Source organism: Zootoca vivipara, chromosome 2 (genome assembly GCF_963506605.1).
Source record: "Zootoca vivipara chromosome 2, rZooViv1.1, whole genome shotgun sequence".
Lineage (NCBI taxonomy): Eukaryota > Metazoa > Chordata > Lepidosauria > Squamata > Lacertidae > Zootoca > Zootoca vivipara.
Genome location: NC_083277.1, coordinates 76,160,006 through 76,183,275, shown reverse-complemented (window position 1 = coordinate 76,183,275; position 23,270 = coordinate 76,160,006). Strand labels below are relative to the sequence as shown.

Here is a 23,270-nt window from a genome sequence, read left to right as displayed (position 1 = left end):
TGTGAAGAATAGGATTCTGCAAGTGTCATGGGGACCTGATGGATAGTAGCAGCAACAACACCACTGGTATGAGTGACTTCCTCTATGCCCATGCCACATGGGAGAGGCGGGGAAAGAAAGGTTGCAGGAATGCCCTCTAACCTTCATCAGTCTCATACCTCTGCAACAGAGCCTGGCATAACAGTCTCAAATTTCTTGCAGTAGGAGCAGAGCTGAACTTCAGCCTGGCTTAAAGTGTCCTTCACCATCTTCCCAAAATCAGGTGCAGGGAGGTGTCTGTGTGGTAGCTGTGAAGAAAAACCTTATGATTAATTGGAGATTTCTTTGGGAGGGTGGGTTGTGGAAAGCAGAGAAAACGTATTTTTTTAATATTTTAAAAAATAAGATAATAACAGACGATAGTGATGAGATTCGTAGCGGATTTTATGTACAAATACAAATTTTACTAGAGGTTTCTGAAAGCAAGCAAAGATGCACCCTGTTTGCAAGCTAAGTCCATTTTGTTGTGTGCGGAATATGTCTCTGCCAGTGCTTACTTTGCATCTTCCTTGCTCCTTCTTTGTTTACAGTCACTGGAAGAGGGACAGAGATGAATTGCATCCTTTTGCATGTGGAAGGAATGAGGTTGTGAGAAGGAAGTAATCTCCTATAGCCATTGGGACTGCGGGGCAAGCCCTGCTCTCTGTAGTAGCCGATTTATAAATGATGTATGGTGCAGAGATATATATATCTGTTTTAGAAGAATTGAAGAGTGCTGTATCACTCAGTGAAGAAAGCACCTCTTCACACAATGCATCATTAATGTATGATACTCTCCTGTCCCCAGAAATGGTAAAGACTCCTGATTTAAATGGCTTTTAAAGAGGATTAGTCATATTTCTAGAGATTATGGCTATCCATGGCTATTTCTTGCAAAGGCTATACAGAACCTCCATGTTCAGAAGCAATATACCTCTGAATGCCAGTTGCTTGGGTACGAATTGGGGAAAGGCTATTGCCTTCATGACCTGCTTATGCGGTTTCCTTGTGGGGAGTTTCACTGTGATCTAAAAGAGCTATTCTTCTATATTTTGATAAAGCATGAAAGTTCAAGTAGACAAATAGGTACCGCTCCAGCGGGAAGGTAAACAGTGTTTCCGTGTGCTGCTCTGGTTTGCCAGAAGCGGCTTTTTCATGCTGGCCACATGACTTGGAAGCTGTCCCTCGGCCAATAGAGTGAGATGAGCGATGCAACCCCAGAGTCGTCTGCGACTGGACCTAACGGTCAGGGGTCCCTTTACCTTTTAAAGTTTTTCTAGTGCATCCAGCAGGGCTTTCTCAATGGTGGGGCCCATGTTATGGAAGAACCTCTCCCAAGCAAGCATCCAGACTGCATGTTTTCAGCTGTCTGCAAAAGCACCATATACTGAATTTCACAAGTTGGTTTTAGCGGTTTTGTGAATTTACATGTGAAGGAAGGGCACAGAATACAGTTATTTTTATTGCAGGTTTACAATATAGTGCATTGCCTCAAGCACACAGTGGCAAGGCAAGGCAAGGTAAGACAGTCATATTTCGGGGCAAGGCTTTTGGCTTGCCAAATGGAAGGATCCCTCCTTTCTTGCCCACCACATGCTGTTCCAGGTGTTCTCCCAACTTGCCCTGAGCTACGTTTGGGGGGCAGAGACCCTGTTGTACAAGTCCTCACAGAGAGCTTCCACTGACAGGACTCATTAGCTGAGTCTTGCCCACTAGGTGGTACACAATTAAGTTTTACTCAGAGTAGACCCATTGAAATTAATGGGCATGACTAAGTTAGAAACAATTAACTAAAATATGTGTGACTGTTGCTTGTGGAGCAGGCTTACCAGATCTGGGTTAAAGACAGAAGCAGCAAGCACAGATCCTGGCATAGCAGGAAAGGGCGTTGAAAGGGCTGGTGGTGTGGGAAAGGATCATATAAGGATATGAAACTCTTGAGTCTTTCAAAATTTGGAGAGTCCCTGAGAGATTCAGAACAAGCCTGTCTTGTTCAGGTGACTCACTTCTTGGGCAGGATTCCAACCCTGCTGAAGCACATGTGTCTGGCTGGGCAGGAGGAACAGAATCGGCTCTCCAAAGAAAAGGCATACAGCTTCATGGATATAAATGGAAGATCTCTTAAATAAATATGCTAATAGATGCTAGCGAAATGCTCATTGTTATCAGAAGCAGGGCAGAAGGGAGAGAGAGGGCAGTGGGCACCTGTTAGCCATAGTTAAACCTATTTCCTCCCTCTATTGAACTGTTTGAGGAGAGGAGAATCAGCTTTTAGTCTTTCCCCAACAGCCTCACTGGTATCGTAGCAAATGTCACAGTCCAAACCTGGGGTCCCTTTCTTGGTCACCCTTGCATATGACCAAGGGACAGAGCCAGGGAACCATCTTTACTTGAGATGATAGCTTTCCCACCCCATCCGCCAGTGCATGCATGTCCCTAAGCCTGGGAGGCAATACAGCTCCCTGTTGCCTCTAGGCACAAACACCATAGCCCCACATCCTCATTCTCCCTTCCAATTTTTTTACCTGGGCAGCCTCCCATTCTGTCTCTTGGAGAACTTGTTTGGCCAGATCCCTCAGAAGGGCCACAAAGGTACGCAGAATATGCCCCAGCCACTGCAGGGCCACCTGGTTGAACACAGGCAGCTCAGACACAAGCAGCGAATTCATGGCGAGATAGGTATTCATGGCAGCCTCCTCTTCATATGTCACACTGCCTGTCTCGTTCTTCTTCTCCTCAAATTCCTCATAGTCCAACTGCTTGTCCAAGCGCTTCTTGATCAGTTTTTGAGGCCCTTTCAGAGTCTCTGACAAGTTGACCAGTGGAAGGTAGACCAGGTGCTCCAGTCGTCTCCTCTGCAAAGCAAGGGAAATCAAGTACTGTATAGTTCTGAAATCTTGGCCTCCCCTGACTCAGCAGATGAGAGGCATCTGGGATTGGGGCCCTTCGGGGCTCCACTAGGGAAGTGTTGAGAAATTCTTGCTCCAAAAGGTAAAGGAACATGCTCTGGGTCCCACCACCAGACTCCCCTTCTCACTTGTTATGCAACACGAACAGCCCAACCCCAAAGGAACCCAGTTCCTAACAAAGATTTGCGGCATCATTTTACAACAATGAACAACATGGGTCAGAATACAGTCAAAGGATATGTACACAGCCAGGTCTCTCTCCTCCCCCCCAATTCGAATTGAAGTTTTTTTTGGGGGGGAGGGGTAATGCAGTATTTCATAAGAAGCAACAGGGTAGATATAGAAGAGAGACGGGTTTGTGGGGAATGCTGTGTGCACACTGCTTCCTAAACTAGCAGTGGGAGTGCACTGGATTTAGAGTAAGCAGGAGTGTGTAAACAGCCAAACTTTCAGTGTTTGTAGAATCAAGGCAGACATTGTACAGCAGTAGAACATGTGTTCTGGATGATTCAGAGATAGGCAGCCATCAGATATGCTACCTGGAAATGGAAAAGCTCTGAAGCAGCAGGGTGGAGGAAGGCAGATCTGCTGTACATTCTTCCTCCCCACACCACAACCAGGCTGTAACTAGAAAGAACCAAGATGTTATGGTACTTACAAACTCAGCAAAGACAGTGCTGTGGAGTTTTCCTGCAAGCTGGCAATATTGTTGGATAGTCCCTCCTTCTGTTCCTAGTTCGTTCTCATGTGGTTTATAGCTGAGGAACGCCTAAGAGACAAAGAAGAGATTTGTGACATTGATCTAGTAAAGGAAGATCTGTGATGAAACTTTCTTCAAAATGCACTGGGTGGTCTTTCATCTTCAAGTCCAAACATTCTTCTCCTTTCTGTTCTGGTTACATAACCTGCTTAGAGTATCAGTGAAATATGTGACTGAATGGGGCCATTAGTACCAACAAATCTATTTTTAGATGGTGGTCTGAAGTTTCATAACTTATTACTGTGAGGCTGATTGTATACCAATAAAAACTTCCACAATCTATTGCAGAGTCCCAAAACCATAGAATTTGCAAAGCAGCGAATTGTAATCACAGATCACTACTTTGTGTAACTAACAGCAAAGTCAACATATTTATAATTTTTCTGATTTCAGCCGGCTCCTACTTCAGAAACATAACCTGTTCAAAGAATGAATGAAGAACCCTATTGTGTGCAGCCGTTCACACCAATTCTCAGTGGCAAGTGTGTTTTTAGATGGGCACTGTCAGGGGGCCTTCCTACAGGGAGCCTCCTCCCCTCTTGTTGACCAGCACTTCTCCCAGTGAGAGCAGCAGCAGTGGGTCAGGTGAGGGGAATCAGGAAGTGAGCGGGGCGGAGGTGTTAGGGCCAGTGATGTGGGAGAGCCCTTGCACCGCCAGGACCAAGAGGTGGAGGGGAGCAGGCAGCCCCTTCCAGCGCCCAAATTAAGGCGCGCCACCAAACGTAAGGTCGGGAGGAGGCGTTTTGGGGTGCCTAAACTCTTATGCTGGTCCCGTAGCCAGAAACGTCCACTCCTGGATTCTGCGAGTGACTGAGAGGTCATGTTTTCTGCTATCTCTGCACTGTAAATACTATGCACAATAAAACTCTTAAAGACAGAGCGGACTTGGGCGTCTTTACTCAAGAGTAGCCGCAACAACACCATTACAGGCACACTCCTGTGTCCTCTGAATCCAGTGAGCACTTCTGCTTTGGGAAGTGGTGTACACACAATGTTAACCACAACCCACATCTATTCTGTATCTACCTTTCATTTTAAATGAAATACTGCATTTTGATGCATTTTCTTCTGAACCAGCTTCGATCTTGTTGGAAATTTGCAGAAGATGGATTTGCATTGGTTAACACAAAGAAGAGTGAGGGACATAAATATTCCCAGACTATCCCTGTACCTTTAACCTGTCAGCTTACTTCTTCTCTATCCCCTTGTTTCTTAGACTGATGTGTTGCATCCTCTTTACAACTTCCTGCTCCTCCTCACACTCCTCTCTTTGACCTCAAGATAAGAGGGTCATCTTCCTGCTTTCCTCTAGAGAAGAAAGGAGAAGACATGACTTCCCAGTCCTCCTCTAGACTAGTTAGGTCAGAACTTGAAACTTTCCCATCCATGTTATGTATTTCCTAAAACAAATAACATTATCATTTTCTCACCTACAAGCATCTCTCTGTGTGTGATTCACCACCCAAATGCTGCTCACTGCATACAAAAGGGTTTCAGTAGGCAATTGGACCCTGCTATCCCAGTGGATCCAAACTGAAAAATGAATGGCCTAGCTGCACTTTAAGCTGGCAATGTGTACACAGCCACTGTGCTCCAAAGTACCCTTCTGGGATAGATCTGATGTGGGTGTGAGGATGTATCTATCCTAAGGAAAAAGAGTCTTGTGAAAGAAAGCATCAGAATCAGTGATGAGAATAAAGAAAGTGGGAGGATTTTCTGGTCACTCTGGGCTCATCCACACTTCCTCTTGTCCTGCAACTTTCCCCCAGGGAAAACTGCTCTTTAGTGCTCAATTGAAGCAAATGGCAGTTTGGGTTTTCTGTGGATTGCTATTTGCTCCCAATTAGAGCTAAAGAGTGGGTTGTCCCTGGGAAAGGAGTGGGGCAAGGGGAAAAATGTGTGGATCCATGCTTTCCAGGCATGGGACAAGTGGAAGCCCTCTGTCTAACCTCTTTCAAGAAGTGAATTCTGAACTCTGTAATGTTGAGACTGTGCTTGAGGGTGAAGTCTGGGTTCTTTGTTTGTGGCCAAGGACTGATACTTGCAGATGTATGAGGAGGAGAAAAGCAGAGCAATTTAAAAGCTGTTGTCAACCTGCCAAACAATGCATTTGGAGGTCAGGTCGTTTCCGCCCTTGGTTCATATAATCCCAGAAGTTTATTCACACCTCCAACAGGATCTCCCCCAGGGCATGGAGCCTGAGTATGTTCGACATGCTGAATCTCAAGAGCAGAGGATTGCAGCGTGTGCCAAGCACTGTTAGCTTTGAGGACACTCTTTCTGATTCATTTTCTTACTAGCAAGACACCAGAGCAGACTGGGCATAAAGCAATAATACCACAATGAAAGGTTAAACTGTGACACAACCCATCTCTCAGGAGCAGCAGCAGTAAGATTGACGTGTTCCCTATCTGCTTTCAAAATCTATACTGGTGGAAACTATCTAAATTCCTGCAGGAAGATTACAGCTTCCCTCCCAGGAGAGCATTTATTCATACTTACTCCTTTCCTTTCAATTACCTGTTAATATACTGGAGGAATTGTGGATGAACATCCCATCCACAGATATGAACCTGAAATGCACAGATGGCAAGGAAGACCCCAAAGGTGCAGCCAGGTGTTTGTGTCAGACTCACATCTGAAAACGTTCTACAATGTAAAGATGTGCATCTGCAGCCATTTTAAGCACATAAAAATATTCCTGCTAGATCCCTCATGCAGACTCATTTCCCCAAATTGAATTTGGATTAGTGTTGGAATAGAATTAATGGGCCCAGACACTTACATGCAGACTAAATCGTGTCCTCCCTCAAAGAGGGCACGTGTTGCGGTGAGACCTGGAGACCGACCTCCTGTGTTGTGGGTGGGTAAGATTGGTCAGCCACAACACCCAATTGGTAGGCCCCTCGATGTTGGGCTCAATCTGGCCAATGGGGTGCAGTCCAAACGGATCGAGGGACCTATACATGCCTATGCACGTGACCCAGAGCTTTCGGTGTGTGCATTCAGAACACCCACCCACCTCTCCCTACTTTTAGGGCACGGGTGTCAAACACAAGGCCCGGGGGCCAAATCCAGCCCTCCAGACCTCGTCATGTGGCCTGCCGAGTGCCCCAGCCAGCGGGACCCAGCAGCGGGACCTTGCTGCTGAAGCGCCGCGCCGACAAAGCGCCGACAAAGAGCTGGGGCCGGAGGGGGGTAGAAAGGCGGCCAGAGCAGCACTGCGTGGAGCGCCCCGAGCCACAGCAGGAGAAGGAGGAGGCAGCTTGCCGGGTCAGCGTCCGGCAGCGCCGCACGGAGAGTCCCGAGCCTCTGGGACGCAGCAGTGCTCTGTAGCACTTTGAATCCTCCTCCTCCTGCCACGGCTCGGCGCCTGGAAACGGCTGCTGCTGCTGAAGCACAGACAAAGCACCCAGCAGCGCCGTGTGGAGGAGGAGGAGGATTCAAAGTGCTACAGAGCACTGCTGCGTCCCAGAGGCTCGGGACTCTCTGCACGGGTGCCGGGCACCAACCCGGCAAGCCGCCTCCTCCTCCTCTTGCCTCACCTCCTCCTCCTCCTGCCGCGGCTCAGCCTCATGAACGTGAGCTCAGCAGCGGCTCAGCCTCACGAACGTGCAACTCTGAGGCTTTACGCACTTCTCCTAAAACGGACACCCGCTGCCTCACGCTGCATGGGAAATGCTTTTTGCCCCTGGGTCCCTTCACACTCTTTTCTGGCGCTGAATCAAGGCGGCGACCCCCCCCTTCCCTTTCTTTCTTCCTCTCTCTCGTTCTTATTCTTTCTTTCCCTCTCCTTCCTTCCTTCTTTATCTCTGTCTTCTCTCCCTCTTTCTTTTTCTTTCCTTCTTTATTCCTTCTTTCCTACTCTTCTTTCTCTCACCTCTTTCCTTCCTCTCTCCCTCCTGCTCCCTCTTTTCTTTCTTTCTTCCTTACTTCCTTCCTTTCTTCCTTCTGTCCTTCCCATCTTTCTTCCTCTCCCTCATTCTTATTCTTTCTTTCCCTCTACTTCCTTCCTTCTTTCTCCCTTTCCGTCTTCTCTCCCTCTTTCTTTTTCTTTCCTTCTTTATTCCCTTCCTTATTTCCTACTCTTCTTTCTCTCCCCTCTTTCCTTCCTTCCTCTCTCCCCCCACTCCCTCTTTTCTTCCTTCCTTCCTCCCTCCCCTCCCCTCCCCCTCCCTCTCCTCAGAAACATAGGATGCTGCTTTATACTTCTGGCCCTTGAACCCTGGAACCAGGAGAGCAGCTCCAGTGAGTCAACCTCAGCCAGTCCCTTTGGTGAAGGGTGGTGGCTCACTGGCAGAACATCTGTCCTGCATGCAGAAGGACCCCAGCATCTCCAGGTACTAGTAGCTCTGCAAAGGTCCTGCATGAAACCCTAGCGAGCCTCCACCACCCAGTGCAGTTACCAAAAATCATTTTTCAATAAATTGTACAATAATTGTACATTTGAATATCTACTTGCCATTATTCTGACTATGTTTCTGCTTTCAGAGCTAGTTATTACTTACATTATTACAAAAAACAGTAATAATTGAATGCAGTGACAATAATTTATGATAATAAAGAATGGACACATAGTCCTACAGATACAACCGGCCCTTTGAGGGTGACCAAACTGTTGATGCAGCCCCCGATGAATTTGAGTTTGACACCCCTGTTTTAGGGGTTTGTTGCGCTTGACCTTGCAATGCCTTCCTGTGTCATCTGTCATCACAACTTGTAAGGTTGCGGATAGGCATTGGTTCAGGTGATAGGGATGGGAGAACGCTCTCGCCATCCTTATGTGAAGGGTATTCTGTTAAAGGGATCCAGGGACTCAAATGGTTTGGGTCAACCCCTGAGTCCAGGGGGACGTCCGGGTGGCGGACATAGCCTGTTCCCAGCTTTCCGCCTATCCAGGTGTTCACCCTTGGCTGACCTATGCTGGCGCCCTGGGTCAGCGCTACCTGCAAGGGTGCAGGGAGCTAGATGAACCAGATACTATGCAACCACTCACTTTCTGTAATCAATAAAGTTGTGGCCTAAATTCTGTCAAAAACCAAACTAAAATTTGAGTCAAGTGTGAATATATTTAGGGGGGAGGTCTCTGGGTCTGAACACGCAAAAGTTTTAACTGTGATACAAATGGGCAGACCTCAGTCATGATTCTCCAAGTACTTTCTGACCAGCTACTGAAACTTTGTCAGAGACAATGACGGGTTGTCAAGGTTACTCTAAGAAATCCCTGCTGAGTACTCTGTGTACTTATCCCATGAGCCAGCCTCAACATGAGATAAATGAATATTAATACCTCCGTGTTGCTCAGGAAAGAGGCCACATTCTCCTTCAGATCGGCTACAGCTGATGACAATTCTTGGAACCTTTCTTCCAGTGTGTCAAACTCCTTGTCCTTTGTCTAAAGACCAGAGAGAGGAAATTATATTATAGCCCCAATGGACAGCAAAGGGTTAGCCTTAAGTTATAGAATGCTAGGAGAGAAGTTGAGATACTAAATGTGTTGGCATGGTAGCAACAATACATAGTGATGCCTGTGCATCTGCATCATTGCTTTACATTTATATTGCAAATAATGGGTTGAATCCAATACTGCCGTTCTGTTCATGTGACAGACTTCTACTTGTTCAATGGAACTTCCTTCTCCTCTCCTCTGCAGCCCCACCCCCAAAATCTGCTCAAGCGGGCTAGGGGTGCCATGGAGCAGATTTCGGGGGTGCACAAGGACAGGAGAGGAAGTTCTGTTGCACCTCTCATGCAGTGTTGAACAAAACATTAATGAATTATTATTATTATTTACACAAAACAAGCACCTGTCGCCTTTGGAGTCTTCCAGGAAATTAAACCTCATTCCTGATATATGCACACCTTAGACCAGCAGGGAACTAAATACCTAATACAAGACTTGCTATGTGAATTCTTCTGTACCTCTGAAGTGCCCTGGTGCCTGATAACATTTTCCTGTTGTATACCTGCTGCATAAACAGCAGAGTTAGGATATTGAAAGGAATGGTTTCATTTTATTTTCAAATTCTGCTAATAATAATAATAAAAGATTAAAAATTAAGAACTATGGAGAAAGGCCGTAGCTCAGTGGCTAGGGTTGCCAGACTCAATAGCGGACAGGACTTCTGTGCCTTTAATTGCCCTGCTCTCTTTTGAGTCTTGGAAATTAAACAAAGGGTCTGCTGGTTTCTCTTTAAGGTTTCCAGACTCAAAAGAGAGCAGGGCAATTAAAGGCACAGAAGTCCTGTCCACTATTGAGTCTGGCAACCCTGTCAGTGGCAGAGCATCTGCTTTGCATGCAGAAGGTCTCTGGTTCAGTCCCTGGCATCTACTGACTTAACTCAACCAGTGGTCTGACTCGGTATACAGTAGCTTCTTACATTCCTATGACTACTAGGACATGGAGAGAGGAGATTAAATTTAAAACTATACAAATTAAAATTGAAATAAAAAGGCCAAGAGGATTTCTTGCAATTCCTGGAATCCCCCCACCCCCCAGGATTCTTTCAGTTCATTCTCACACTTCAGAAACCACATAAACCAGGTTGCAATGCCCTGACACTGCTAATTTTTCTGCTGATGGAAAGAACCATGACTTCATTTCAGATTGCCAGCCGAGCTTCCCATTGTGGTTAATAACTGATCGGCTGCTCTTAAGCAGGGTCAAAGGGCTTGAGTTTCTGTAAAACAGGAACCATCTTGAGCTTGGTATCTCGGCTGGAGTGCGATGAGGACAGGAAAATGCTCTGTGTGCTTACCACACTGCACAAATTACTGGTGTTGCCGTTAACTATGAAAGAAAGACTCCTGGCTAGGTCACAAGTGGGTGCTGTTATGTGATCTCCTCAATGTTGATGTCATGATCCCAAAACCGAATGCATGAGCTCAGAGAGGCTAAAATGTGATAGCTTATTGCTGTCTTTGAAGCAGCCTAAAGACACCAAGTCCGTGAGTTCAGTCTGATGAAATAGAAACTATGGGTGGCATAGAAGAACGCTTTGTGTGTGTGTGTGTGTGTCCTGAATTCACCCTCCCTTGCCACTCTAGGATGCTGCCAGCCCACCATTTCACTGAGATAGTGGAGACGAGACAAGCACAGAGCACTCACCTTAGGCACAATTCCAGCCTCCTGCATAAAGAGGCGGCTCAGTCGCGTGGTCTTCTTGGCAATGGAGTGGGGGTTGAGGCGAGCCAGGCGTTCCCGCAGAGTCAGATACCCAGGCTTGTTATATTTATTTGCTATTCTCATGTCACATGGGTTAGAAGGTAGGGAAACAGGGAAGGAGCGCATTACACAAGGTAGAAATGAATGCCCTGGGCATTTGGTGATACAGAACGCCGTCCCAATACAAAAAGAAGACTATAGTTTCTGAGACATGCCTTGGTGGTGGAGAAGCACCTTGTTCTGTTTTGAAGTATCAGCTATCTTTCAATTAAAACTGGCCCTGAGATTGCTGTGAAGGGTTGGCCTCTTTCTTTCTTTCTTTCTTTCTTTCTTTCTTTCTTTCTTTCTTTCTTTCTTTCTTTCTCTCTCTCTCTCTCTTTCTCTTTCTCTTTCTCTTTCTCTTTCTCTTTCTCTTTCTCTTTCTTTTCTTTCTTTTGCTTCTCTGTTACAGTTCTTCATTAGTACATCAACATTACTGTAGTACAACAACTGTTGCATTCAAAAAGGAATGGTAAGAAAAATATTTCTTGAGTTGGCCACTTTCAAGGAAGCAGCATATTAATTAATTATTGGGATTATCACACACCACTCGTCTCTTTCCTGTTACCCTTCCCTGTTACCATTTCACTCTGCTTTGTTTACCATCTAGCCTGGTGAAGAGTTCCAGGGGACTCAAAACCTTGCACACTGTTTTGTGAAAATTTGGTTGGCCTGAAAAAGAAAATGCCCTACTGTGGCTTTTTTTAATGAGAGAAAATGGCTGCCTTTGGGGTTTTTTTTAGCACATACTGCATCTATCTTCTGAGGCCACAGTTAAGGGGCACTCTCTGCCCTCATTGAGAGTGTAGATCTTTTCCTGCCCCTTTTGCTTCAGTGCTAACTTTGCCGCTGAATGCTCCCAGCTCGACAGGGGATACTCAGCTCAACTCCTCAGGTACAACTGGGCAACAGCTCCAAAGCAAAATGGAAGGATGCTTTCCTCATGTGTTTGCATGATTGTGTTTGTTTGTGTGGGGGGGGGGCATCCATAACACTAAGCAAGAAATTAGCTGTTAAGAGATCATGCTGTCTATTGTGTGTCTTTATCTTATGCTGGTCTACTGTAATTGAGAGAATGAGTCTATGTACCCTCCGCTTCTGCAGTTGCCTATTGCCTATCTAGTATGTTTTATTTATATATGGAGGTGCTTTTACTTATGGAGGTCTATGACCATAATAATTATTTGGATTTGGATGGTTCAGGTCCAGATCCAGTTGTGAGTATATGGGTCCTGATTCTTAGCCTATTTTCTTAGGGCTAGTTTAGCAAACTACTCTCAGTGCAGAGGTGGAACTGACGTTAGAGTTACTGAATGATATTCAACTAAGTTTGACATCAGCGCATCCACTGCACTCTTTCTGGTGCCTGCTAAAAACATTTTTGTTTAGGCAAGCCTACCAAGATATATAGAATGCTTGCGTGTATTTTAATCTGTGTTTAGCTTATTGCTGATTTTAATTATTATTTGAATGTTTCAGATGTCTGTTTTAAACTGTATTTGCTGATAAATTTGTTTCACTCTTTCTGAAAATTGCTGTGAGGATTTTTTCCCCTACACTCGAACTGTATATAAATTATATGAAATAATTAAGTAAAACAAGTAAGTTTGCCATGTTCATTAGTTTCAGTGGGCTTACTCTGAATAATACATAGCTCAATACAACCGTTTTAAAAAAATATTTTCTTTTCTATGCTGTCTACATTTCTTCTTGTCATTATTGAGACACAGCCATCCTTGGGGTCGCCCACTCAATGTAGACCTCAGGGTCCCACAAGGAGGCACCAAACGTATGCCCAGAGTGGCTTCAGGAGAATAAACAAGCCCAAGTGACTGAAACCACCCACACAGGACAGGGCTCCTGGAGTAGAGCAGATGGTGCCCAGAGAGCATCCATTTCCCTCACCTACTTCCTTGCGTCTTTTGTACTCATTGATATTGGCATTGACGTCTGCCATAGCAGCAGCTGCAGCTTGGAGAGCTCCATAGGCACTGGCGCTGCCTGGGGTATTCTCCAATATCTTCTGCAGCAGCAGTGGGTATTTCGTGACCCGTTGCACTGGCATCACCAGGAAGAAGCTCAGGTCTGAAGCCCCAGTGTGAGGCCTGTCCAAGAGATGCAGAAAGACAGGAAAATTTAAGCAGGCTTCCCTAGGTTTCTCTAGTAATATAAACAGGCAGGAACTCATGGTCGTAGTCAGGGGGGCAAGCAAATAAATAAAAATACTTAACTAAAAGTAGAAAGAATCAGAATATTTGAAATGGAAATGTTTGCTGAGGTCACTTGGACGATGCTGTAGCGCATTCTAGTGACACAGCTGGCAACCCGACTGAGTGATAGGCCTGACTTCCATGAATTGACCAATCAAGTCACAGGTAGCTTGGTCCTCCCCCCCTCCCCGATGTTAACATAAATCCTGGCTACGCCCATGCAGGAATTGTACCCTACTAGTTTGATTTTGTTTGTTTGTTGAAGCCTGTAAGAAAACTGGAACCATTGAGTGGTGCCTAGTTATTCTGTCACGGTGCATGGTGATTGTATCATTGCCATGTTAACTGGTTACACCATGCAGCAGGGCCTGGAGACTTCTTTTGCTGCTGTTACATTGACATTATGAATGAGGCCATACGTGACCAGCTCAAGGCTTCATCTTCCAGCATCTTGTTTCAACAGTGCCCAACCAGATACTTTTAGGAAGCCCACAAGCAGGGCACAAAAGCAAGAGCCGCCCCCTGTTGTTGCACCCCAACCACTGGTATTCAGCAGCACACTGCCTCTGAATATGGGGATAGCATAGCTGCCCATAGCAATATCAATTGATAGACATATCGTCCATGATGAATTTGCATAATCCTCCTAAACTGGTGCTCATAACACCTTATGGCAGTGAATGCCATAAATCGATGAATTGTTATGTGAAGAATTGCAGGGGGGGGGGCAAGAGGCCATTAGTTATTGGCAATGGAGACCACAGTAGAGGCTTGAACACTGATTGCTGCCACATGTGCATGGCACATCATGGATGCTGGATGCTGAGAAGTATAAGAAATTAATGGAACTACAGTGGGAAGATGGAACATAGACCATATTTGCACTCTGCTCTTGCCCATTATTCTCTATTCATTCTCTTCCTGATCTCTCTCCCCGCCCCCCATTCAGGGCTAGAAACTAGCTGGGGTTAACTAATGTACGCTATGTTCCACTGACCTGCGTAGACCTTGACAGATTCCCACTCTCTGGTTTGGGGAGCTTGTCCTTGCTCATTTGCAAAAGAGAACTGTCGCCTCTCACAGCCGTGCTCAGTCACTCAGATAACAGTCTCAGCCAGCTGAAGTGATGGACTGACCCGAAGGACACAGATGCTGCCAGCCACTGACTGATGTCCTTGCCTCATTACACACAGTGTCATGTTTGTTTAGCTAACGAACTCACCCTGGGATTGATTCTTTTCCAACAGATGGAAGGAAGAAGTAACAGAGCCTGGGAATAGCTGCCTGCAGCAGGGCCTCTGAGTGGGCACTGCATCACAACATGGCCATGATCTTTTTAGCCATATCCAGAAGCACACTGCTGAATAGGTTGAAAAACAGAGGTTCCTGGTTCTGTTCTTCATTGCCATTGGTGGACCTTTGGATTAACCACCAACAATGACACAGGCAACAGAAGCAAGAAGTGTGTGAGGAGTAACTATACATTGTGGAGGGCAAGTAAATCAGAAATAATGTGGTGCCCTCTGGATGTTGTTGGACTACAACTCCCATCAGCCCCGGGCAGGATAGCTAACAATGAGGGATAATGGGAGTTGTAGTCCACAACATCTGGAGAGCATCACATTGGCTCCCCCTTAAGTAGACAACCATTCACAAGCCTACTTCTATTTCACATTTGAAGTCTGGGTCACATGTTTCTGACTATACTTACACTGTGGCAAAATAAAAAAATTCCTTCAGTAGCACCTTAAAGACAACTAAGTTTTATTTTGGTATGAGCTTTCGTGTGCATGCACACTTCTTCAGATGAAGAAGTGTGCATGCACACGAAAGCTCATACCAAAATAAAACTTAGTTGGTCTTTAAGGTGCTACTGAAGGAATTTTTTTATTTTACTTCGATCCAGACCAACACGGCTACTTACACTGTGGCAGTCAGGGTGTCCACAATCTCTTTCTGCAGCCTTGGCTCATTCCTGTAAATCTCCAGCAGTAGAAGAGCTTGATCATAGTCACCACAATAAATTTTATAGGCATTCTCCATCTCCTCTTTGAGCTCTTGGAATAAGGTGCCTACCATAGAAAAGGTACAATATTGATTCTGCAGCACACCAATCACATCTCCAAGAGAGGTGCCTAAGAAAACCCTCAGAACCACCAAATTAGCAGCAGCAATTAATCCTAAACAATTAATCCTTGATCCTTACCTAGGGAATTTAAGATGCCCCCTTCTCCTTTTTATGAAAAACTAAAAACCTGTATCCAGAGTTGGCAAGTTAGTTCAAATGAAAACATAAGATCAATAAGTCCAGTGTTTAAATTTCCAAGCTGACATACTGCCTTCAACCTCTGGTTACAGGTAGGTAGCCGTGTTGGTATCTGAAGAAGTGTGCATGCACACGAAAGCTCATACCAAAATAAAAACTTAGTTGGTCTTTAAGGTGCTACTGAAGGAATTTTTTTATTTTGCCTTCAACCTCCTTTGCTCTGGGCTCCCTACCTTTAGCTTCCCTACCACCTGGGTCCTCTTCCTAGTCTTCAGCTTGTCACTGTGGGAAGTTTTAATCCCTGCCAAGCTGACAACTTTCTCTTTCCTCACGGAAGTTGTTCTATAAACTATTAGATGGCAGAACTCTTTTGTATTCCCTCAGCATCACTTTCCCAGTAAGGAATCCTTGACAGGATATGCTGCTAAAAAAGGAAAGTGGCAATGTTATACAGTGGTTCTGCTCCTTCCTCCTGGGCCATGTCCAGAAAGTGGTGTTGGAGGATGAGTGTTCAGACCCCTGGGCTCTCACTTGTGGGGTGTCTCAGGGTTCCGTCCTCTCCCCAATGCTGTAGCGGTGACGAAGAGATCCCGGCACCGTCCACACGGTGCTGGAGCAGTGCCACTGGCAAACCACTAAGTACAGCACTTGCGTGGCATCGCTATGTACAGCGCATGTGTGTGATGGCGCACATGCGCTGTACATAGCCGCGATTAACGGAGGATCCTCCACATGTGGCTGCGGATGTGCGATGGCTGCTCGTGCTGCCGCGAGCCCTCACAGGGTGACTTCTTGTCACCCCCGCAGACATGGAACCCGGGGCGCACCCCCCTGTTGTGACGCCACTGGTTATGAATTAAATCTTAGCACAAAGTACCAAAGTTTGTTTTGCTCCTTGGCCATGTAAACACCTTCAGAGTAATTATTTTCTGCTTCTACAGATGGTAGGATCAATATTGAAAACACAGGAGAAATAATAATTAATAATAATAATAATCTTTATACCCCATCCATCTGGCTTTTCAGCATCACAGCAATTATTGGTAGCAATAAACAGAAGTTAATATAACACAAAGCATATCACTGATTTAATAACATCTGTCTCAGATGGCTGGTTGTTATATTCCCACTCACTGATACGATAGAGCTGCTCATGCTCCTGGTTCATTGCAGCTTCAAGTCCTTTCAGGAAACGTCTGGAGATGTGCAGGACATCATCTATATTGGAGAAAAGTCCTTCCAGGTCAATCTCAGGTAGCTAAAAGGCATAATAGATTAGGACAATGCATCAGTTCTTTCTCTGTGCATCCATGCGTGAGCAAATGATTACTGTTTGAACAGTAATCCGAATATTGCTTCTAAAGGTACATCTAAAATCAAACACCTACGCATTCTGGGAATGCAGAAACAGAGATCACATCCTTGCTAACAAGACCAGTGGTCAGGGAAGATGGGAATTGTAGTCCAAAACATCTGGAGGGCCGAAGTTTGGGGATGCCTGACATACTGTTACCTAAAGCATCTCACACTGCAGCCTACACACTGACTATCATGGTAGCTTCTTAGACTACATTCAAACCATATATTTAAAGTACTATGATACCACTTTAAACAGACACAGCTTCCCCCAAACAATTCAGGGAGCTGTAGTTTGTGAAAGGTGCTATCAAATTGTTAGGAAACCTTCCCTCACCGCCCACGAGCTACAATTCACAGAGTTCCCTGTGAAGAGGGATTGACTGTTAATCCATTGTTAAATATAGTGTGGCCTTAGCCTACCCCAAGTTCTGAATTTCACTACTAGGAACAAATGCTTTCTTAAGTTCCTTATAGTGTTGCTGTTTTCAGAATTTGAGATTGCCTGTTGTGGATTTTAAAAACATTTTGCTGCACAATTCACTCCCATGGAAATGTGTAGAGGAGGGATAGCCAACCTGATGCCCTCCAGATGATGCTGGACTACAACTCCCATCATCCCGGCTCTGATGGGAGTTGGCATGCATCATCCCCTGGTGTGGAGGATCTGCCTCACCTGCTTTTTCCGGAGGTGATTACGGATATCTGAAATGCACAGCTGAAGGTTCTGCACATAACTGGTCTCTGTGTTGATGAGCTCCTCCAAAGCCAGCCTTTGGTTCTGCTCTGCTTTGTCCAGGCATATCACTGTTTCATATATGTGTTCAGCCTCTGGTGTCTCCTCAGCTGTCAGTTCATCTGTGCTGTCATTTGCCATATTGGGAGCTATAAAGAGAGAGGGAGACACAGAGGAAAAGGTGGGTCATGAGTGCATATAATTCACTTCATAATCTTCAGGCCCATTCTAACTCTACACTTCAGTGGGAACATGCCGCTGGGTTTATTATTTTGCAAATGTCTTAAGGCAGAAGCTACTGCCTATGCTGTGCCATGAGACTAGCTGCTCCACCCATTGGCAGAGAGCTTCTGTAGGGCAGCAATGCCATCATATTTCAGTTGTGAACCAAGAGGCTGCTTATTGTAATCTTCTCTGTGCCCTGAAAGTCACTAGGTGTCTTAATTTATTGAAAGAGTAGATTTATATCCCACTTTCTGACTGCAGTCCTCAAATCAGCTTGCAGCATTTATGAGTACACAACAGGTACCCTGAAGTGAGAATCAGATGCCCCTGAAGTGCCTTGTGTTGCATTGCTCCAAATGACACATCTCCATCCTTGAGTCGTCTCTCTCTCTCTCTCTCTCTCTCTCTCTCTCTCTCTCTCTCTCTCTCTCTCTCTCTCTCTCAATAAATATCAATAAAGAACAAATTTTGATGTTGGCCTGGAATTGTGAGATAGCCTTTCAGAATATTTTAGCTTTTCAGAATATTTTAGCCTTTCAGAATATTTTGATGGTTGGATTCTGCCACCACCCACGTAAATCACTTAGCACTCACTAGCATGTGAAAATGTGCTTCAGGACAGGACAGGACAGGACAGGAGGAGCGTGCACCTCGCAAAGAAGTTTCTAAAACTCTAAAAAAATAAAGTTTACAAACTAGTGGATTCAGCATAGTATTCTCAATAAAAACAGATGCGCTGTCTTGGAGAATATCATATTGTTGTGAAATTGGGAGATTTAGGCAGGAGAGGGTTAATGGAGCTAGAGGTTCTGTGAGGGGCTCCCTTACTATGCTGTCCACATCCTGTTGCCCAAAGTGGCAACCCAAACGCTCTCGGAGTGCTTAAGTGTCATCTTACCCATAAAGCACCCATGTTGTATGACTTCTACTAAGGACTTCTATACATGTTATATTTGTGTTGTATGTTGTAAACTGCCCTATGGTCTTCTGATGAAGGGGCGTATACAAATTCAATAAATAGTTATAATATTAGTGTAAAGGAGTGAACTTCAGCTGGGGGGCCGGGACCCACTACTTGGGTCGTGGGCTGATCTAAGATGGGTCACAAAAGAAGCACTGCCAACATATTATGTTTTTATATGCGCTAGAAGCCGCCCAGAGTGGCTGGGGAGACCCAGCCAGATGGGCAGGGTATTACTATTACTACTACTGTACTACTACTACTAATAATAATAATAATAATAGTAATAATAATAATAAGTCAGTGACAAAAGTTGCCAAGTAAATCTTTTTAAAAGGAGATTTCTGGTTGATTGCACACAATGACCTGGGACTTTCTTAAGACTGGAGGTCAGATGGAGGGCCGGGATTTTGCTGTCTCTTGGAAGATTTAAACCAGGAGCGGCCTGCATGGTAGGACTTGTCAAGGTTAAGGAGTCCAGAGTCAAACCCAACTCCCTAACCAGTAGGCTGTCACCCTTCTAGGGAACCAAGGTATGTGCAAAGTAACCAAATACAGCCAAATAGATCTGAAGCAACTGATTTAGTCCAAGGCAATTTCCCAAATGATCACACAGAAGTATAGCATTATACAGAATAATACAGAACCCCGTAAGATTCCAGTGATCTCCTTCCAAAAGAAACCGAACCTGGGTAAGCATTGCACTCCTAGAATTTCTCATTGCTTGTAAAAACTGTAACAATATTTTCACTTGACAAAACATTCATTCTCTGTAAGCTGACAAAATTTCAGTATATCTTGAGAAAAGATCCCTGGATATCCTACTGAAAATTAGTAACGTGCACATTTTTGCGTGTGTAGCATCCTTACCCCTAAAATAAAACAAGAAGACTTAAGAACTGAATGGAAATGGTCCACATGAATAAACAGACCATACAGAAGATTTCTGTACACCACAAGACTGTGTCTTTACACTACAGTATTATATTCTGAACAGCGTGCCAGTCTGTGCTATACATCCATAGTGCTGGGTTATTTTTATCTGATTGCTGCTGTTGATCAATTGTATTCACTGCAGGCTAGCTATTGCAAAAGACACTTTAAAATCTATTGAATCTAGCAGGGGGAACCACAGATGGCGCGTATGTAGAAGCTTCCTTTCACTTGAATAATTCAACACTATTTATTAATGCAACAGAAAGGCAGCAAATAGAAAGCTGTAACCCTGGTCATCACTGTTCTATCCTCCTGGATTCTGACTGCAAAGGGGCTGCTTTACCTAAGAATAGATGCACTTGTCAGGCCTAGAACCTTTTGTTCTGTTTGTACCCCATTATGCTGACGGACATTTTAGAGAGATGATATTGGAATAAAGAAGCAAAAGCAGAGAGAGAGAGAGAGAAGGATGGACTGAGATTGCCCATTTCTAAAGTAGGTTAATGTAGTTGAGAACCAGTCCAGGGTTCCTAGGCCTTGGACCAGAAGAAAGGCTCCTGGGAAAGCTCAAGTAATGAGATAATCCACTATCACAAAAATCGAGAATTCCCAATCTGTACAGTGATTGCAAAGAGGCTGGATCCAGACACATCAAAAAAAGCGTTTCAGGGAAACACATGGCAAACTTTGTTATGGGAAATCAGGTTGGAGAAAGATGGGACTCCACAGCACCATCTGGTGTCAGAGTGTTATAACACATGTAAAATGTTTTTTCTTTACTAAGGTAGCCGAGTCCAGGGTCTCAGTTAAAAGTTAAAAGGGGGTAAAAGTTCCAAAGGTGCAGTCCTGCCATACAGTATTTTAGTGATGGGGAAAACAGAACTATCAACTGATTGCTGCTGCCCTTCATCAGGGCTCAAAAGGGGGACTCTGTACCTTTTATAGAGACCCTGGTTATTAGGTATAAACTAGGTTTGCTACATTGACAGAGTTTGTGTACTTTTAACAGCTGTGCAACAGGGAAGTTCAGGAGGTAAAGTTGATGAGAAACTTTACCTATTCAATTACTGCCTGTCTTGAAGTTGTTACAGACACAGAAAACTGCTAGGGAAAAAATGGTTGCATTCTGCAGCACAGGTGGAAATCTTTGGCACTTCAGATGTAGCTGAACTACAACTCCCACCAGCCCCAGCAAGCATGGCCAATGGCCAGGAATGATGGGAGTTGAAATTCAGCAATATCTGGAGTGCCAGAGGTTCCCCACATTTGCTGTAGAAATAACATAATCCTCATCACTGGGGACACGGGTGGTGCTGTAGGTTAAACCACAGAGCCTAGGGCTTGCTGATCAGAAGGCCGGCAGTTTGAATCCCCGCGACGGGGTGAGCTTCTGTTGCTCGGTCCCAGCTCCTGCCAACCTAGCAGTTCGAAAGCACGTCAAAGTTCAAGTAGATAAATAGGTACCACTACAGCGGGAAGGTAAACGGCGTTTCCATGTGCTGCTCTGGTTCGCCAGAAGCGACTTTGTCATACTGGCCACATGACCCAGAAGCTGTACGCCGGCTCCCTCGGTCACAACCCCAGAGTCAGTCACAATTGGACCTAATGGTCAGGGGTCCCTTTACCTTTAATCCTCATCACTAATAATACAAGACAACATATGTGACTAATACTATCAACTTTCAAAACAGGTTTGTGCCAGACTTGGTAAGCAAATTCCTATTGTAATGAAGGCAGATGGCAAAACACAGTCCCCTTTATTTTCCATGATCACCCTATTGTTTTGGGGGTTGTTGTTTTTTAAGTCACTTGAATATTCCTTCAGTTTTGATGCCAGCCATTTTGCCTTATACTTGATGCAGAGGTTTGGCTGTAAATGGAAGGATTAACAGTGTTGCATTTCTGGGGAATGCTGGCTTCACTTTAAACCAGGGATAGGCAAACTTGGCACTCCAGATGTTTTGGGACTACAACTCCCATCATCCCTAGCTAACAGGACAAGTGGTCAGGGATGATGGGAGTTGTAGTCCCAAAACATCTGAAGGGCCGAGTTTGCCTATGCCTGCTTTAAACCATAGTTAAGCTTGAATGTGACTGAAGGGTGAATGTGCTGCATCCTGCTGCATGGGGTGAAAATCACGATCACTCCTCCCCTGCTCTTGCTGTGCTGTTGGAACCTAGGCTTGTGCCTTGTGTCTCTCAAAGAAACCACAAGAACATAACCTAGGTTTGTTCCACTCTTTGGGGGAGACAAACAATAAGCCCATCTCGGCAGCACAAGAGCAGCGGGAGTAGGGGAGGGGTGAACAAGCACAAGTTTCTGCTCCATGTACCAGCATGCTGCACAGTCACCTTTAAACCATACCTAAGTTTGACTCTTTTTTAAAGCAGTGTGCAAACACTGCCACTACCGGTATATGGACTCCTCCAGCACATACTGTAGTGTGTTAGGAATTGTCAAATCTACAAGTCTGATATTGCTTAATTTGATTGTGCCTTTTGTCATTGTTGCTATGTGAGCAAATAAGATATGCAGATGGGTCTGTGGAAGAGACTCGTGTCCAAATACCTGAAAATATAACATTTTTGCTACAAGGACTTTAATCACAGTATAGAAGGGTTGCCCCTCCCTCATTTCTACAAACTTTGCAGCAGACCTTCTGAAATACATTTCTGAGGGTGAAAGAGGTTGATTTTAAAATATGTGCCATTTGTTACAGAAAGAGTGGGGAACACTTGTTTATTGAAAGAAGCATACTTCCTCCCTTTGTCTTATTTCTTTCCTGCAGGCAGAAAATTGAAGGAAATGAAACTGATAGCTTCTTCCCTGAACTCTCTATAAGGCTTCTTTCAAAGTACAGTGAAAGCAAGAGAGGCACGGATACAATGTTCCAACCAGAATCACAAGGCAAGACCCTTGAAAGAAGATCATCAAGAGAAACAACAGTTGAACCTGTGTCAGCTCTCATCACAGTACAGTGGAACCTCGGTTTATGAACACCTCGGTTTATGAATTTTCGGTTTATGAACGCCGCGGACCCATCTGGAACGGATTAATTCACTTTCCATTACTTTTAATGGGAAAGTTCACTTCAGTTTATGAACAGACTTCCGGAACCAATTACACCCATGTTTCAGTTTATGAACGCTTCAGTTTAAGTACTTCACGGACCCGTCTGGAACGGATTAATCCACTTTCCATTACTTTCAATGGAAAAGTTCGTTTCAGTTTATGAACGGTTACTTCGTGGACCGTCTGGAACGGATTAATCCACTTTCCATTACTTTCAATGGGAAAGTTCGCTTCAGTTTATGAACGCTTCAGTTTATGAACAGACTTCCGGAACCAATTGTGTTCATAAACCGAGGTACCACTGTATGGAAGAGTTTGTTTTCCCCTGGAACATCTATTGATTTTGAAGCAATCGTCAAATGCTGGGCCCGAGGAGGCCACATGATGTGTGCTGAAGAAGAAGAAGAATGAACAGAGGGGGGTAATCAAGCAGATCAAAGTATTCTGGGCTAAACAAGAAAATTGCAGTGGAAATTTTGAACATGCTGCAGGAATTTTAACTATCTAGTTGTGGAATTAAGGACAAAATTAAGTGATTGAATTTGAGCTTGTTTACAGGTTGCATAAATGTCTGATATAATTTTGATGATTGCCAAAGAGACCTTTGGAGAGGAGA

General features: G+C 44.8%; 1 protein-coding gene across 4 annotated transcripts in view; it reads right to left on the bottom strand.

The window, feature by feature from the left end:
* Nucleotides 1–23,270, bottom strand: part of ARHGEF37 (Rho guanine nucleotide exchange factor 37) — a 47,807-nt gene that overhangs the window by 6,820 nt on the left and 17,717 nt on the right. For 2 of the 4 annotated variants that reach the window (XM_035105244.2, XM_035105242.2), the window contains exons 2-10: nt 17,400–17,608; nt 16,502–16,625; nt 15,026–15,173; nt 12,797–12,996; nt 10,796–10,926; nt 8,978–9,082; nt 3,586–3,696; nt 2,544–2,873; nt 159–287 (exon numbers count right to left, since the gene is read on the bottom strand). In XM_035105244.2, the coding sequence (XP_034961135.1) occupies nt 159–287; nt 2,544–2,873; nt 3,586–3,696; nt 8,978–9,082; nt 10,796–10,926; nt 12,797–12,996; nt 15,026–15,173; nt 16,502–16,625; nt 17,400–17,600 (1,479 nt within the window). In that variant the 5' untranslated portion in view covers nt 17,601–17,608. Of the gene's footprint in view, nt 1–158; nt 288–2,543; nt 2,874–3,585; nt 3,697–8,977; nt 9,083–10,795; nt 10,927–12,796; nt 12,997–15,025; nt 15,448–15,577; nt 16,626–17,399; nt 17,609–23,270 lie in introns of those variants that run through there. The other 2 variants (XM_035105246.2, XM_060271710.1) reach the window with 2 other exon arrangements.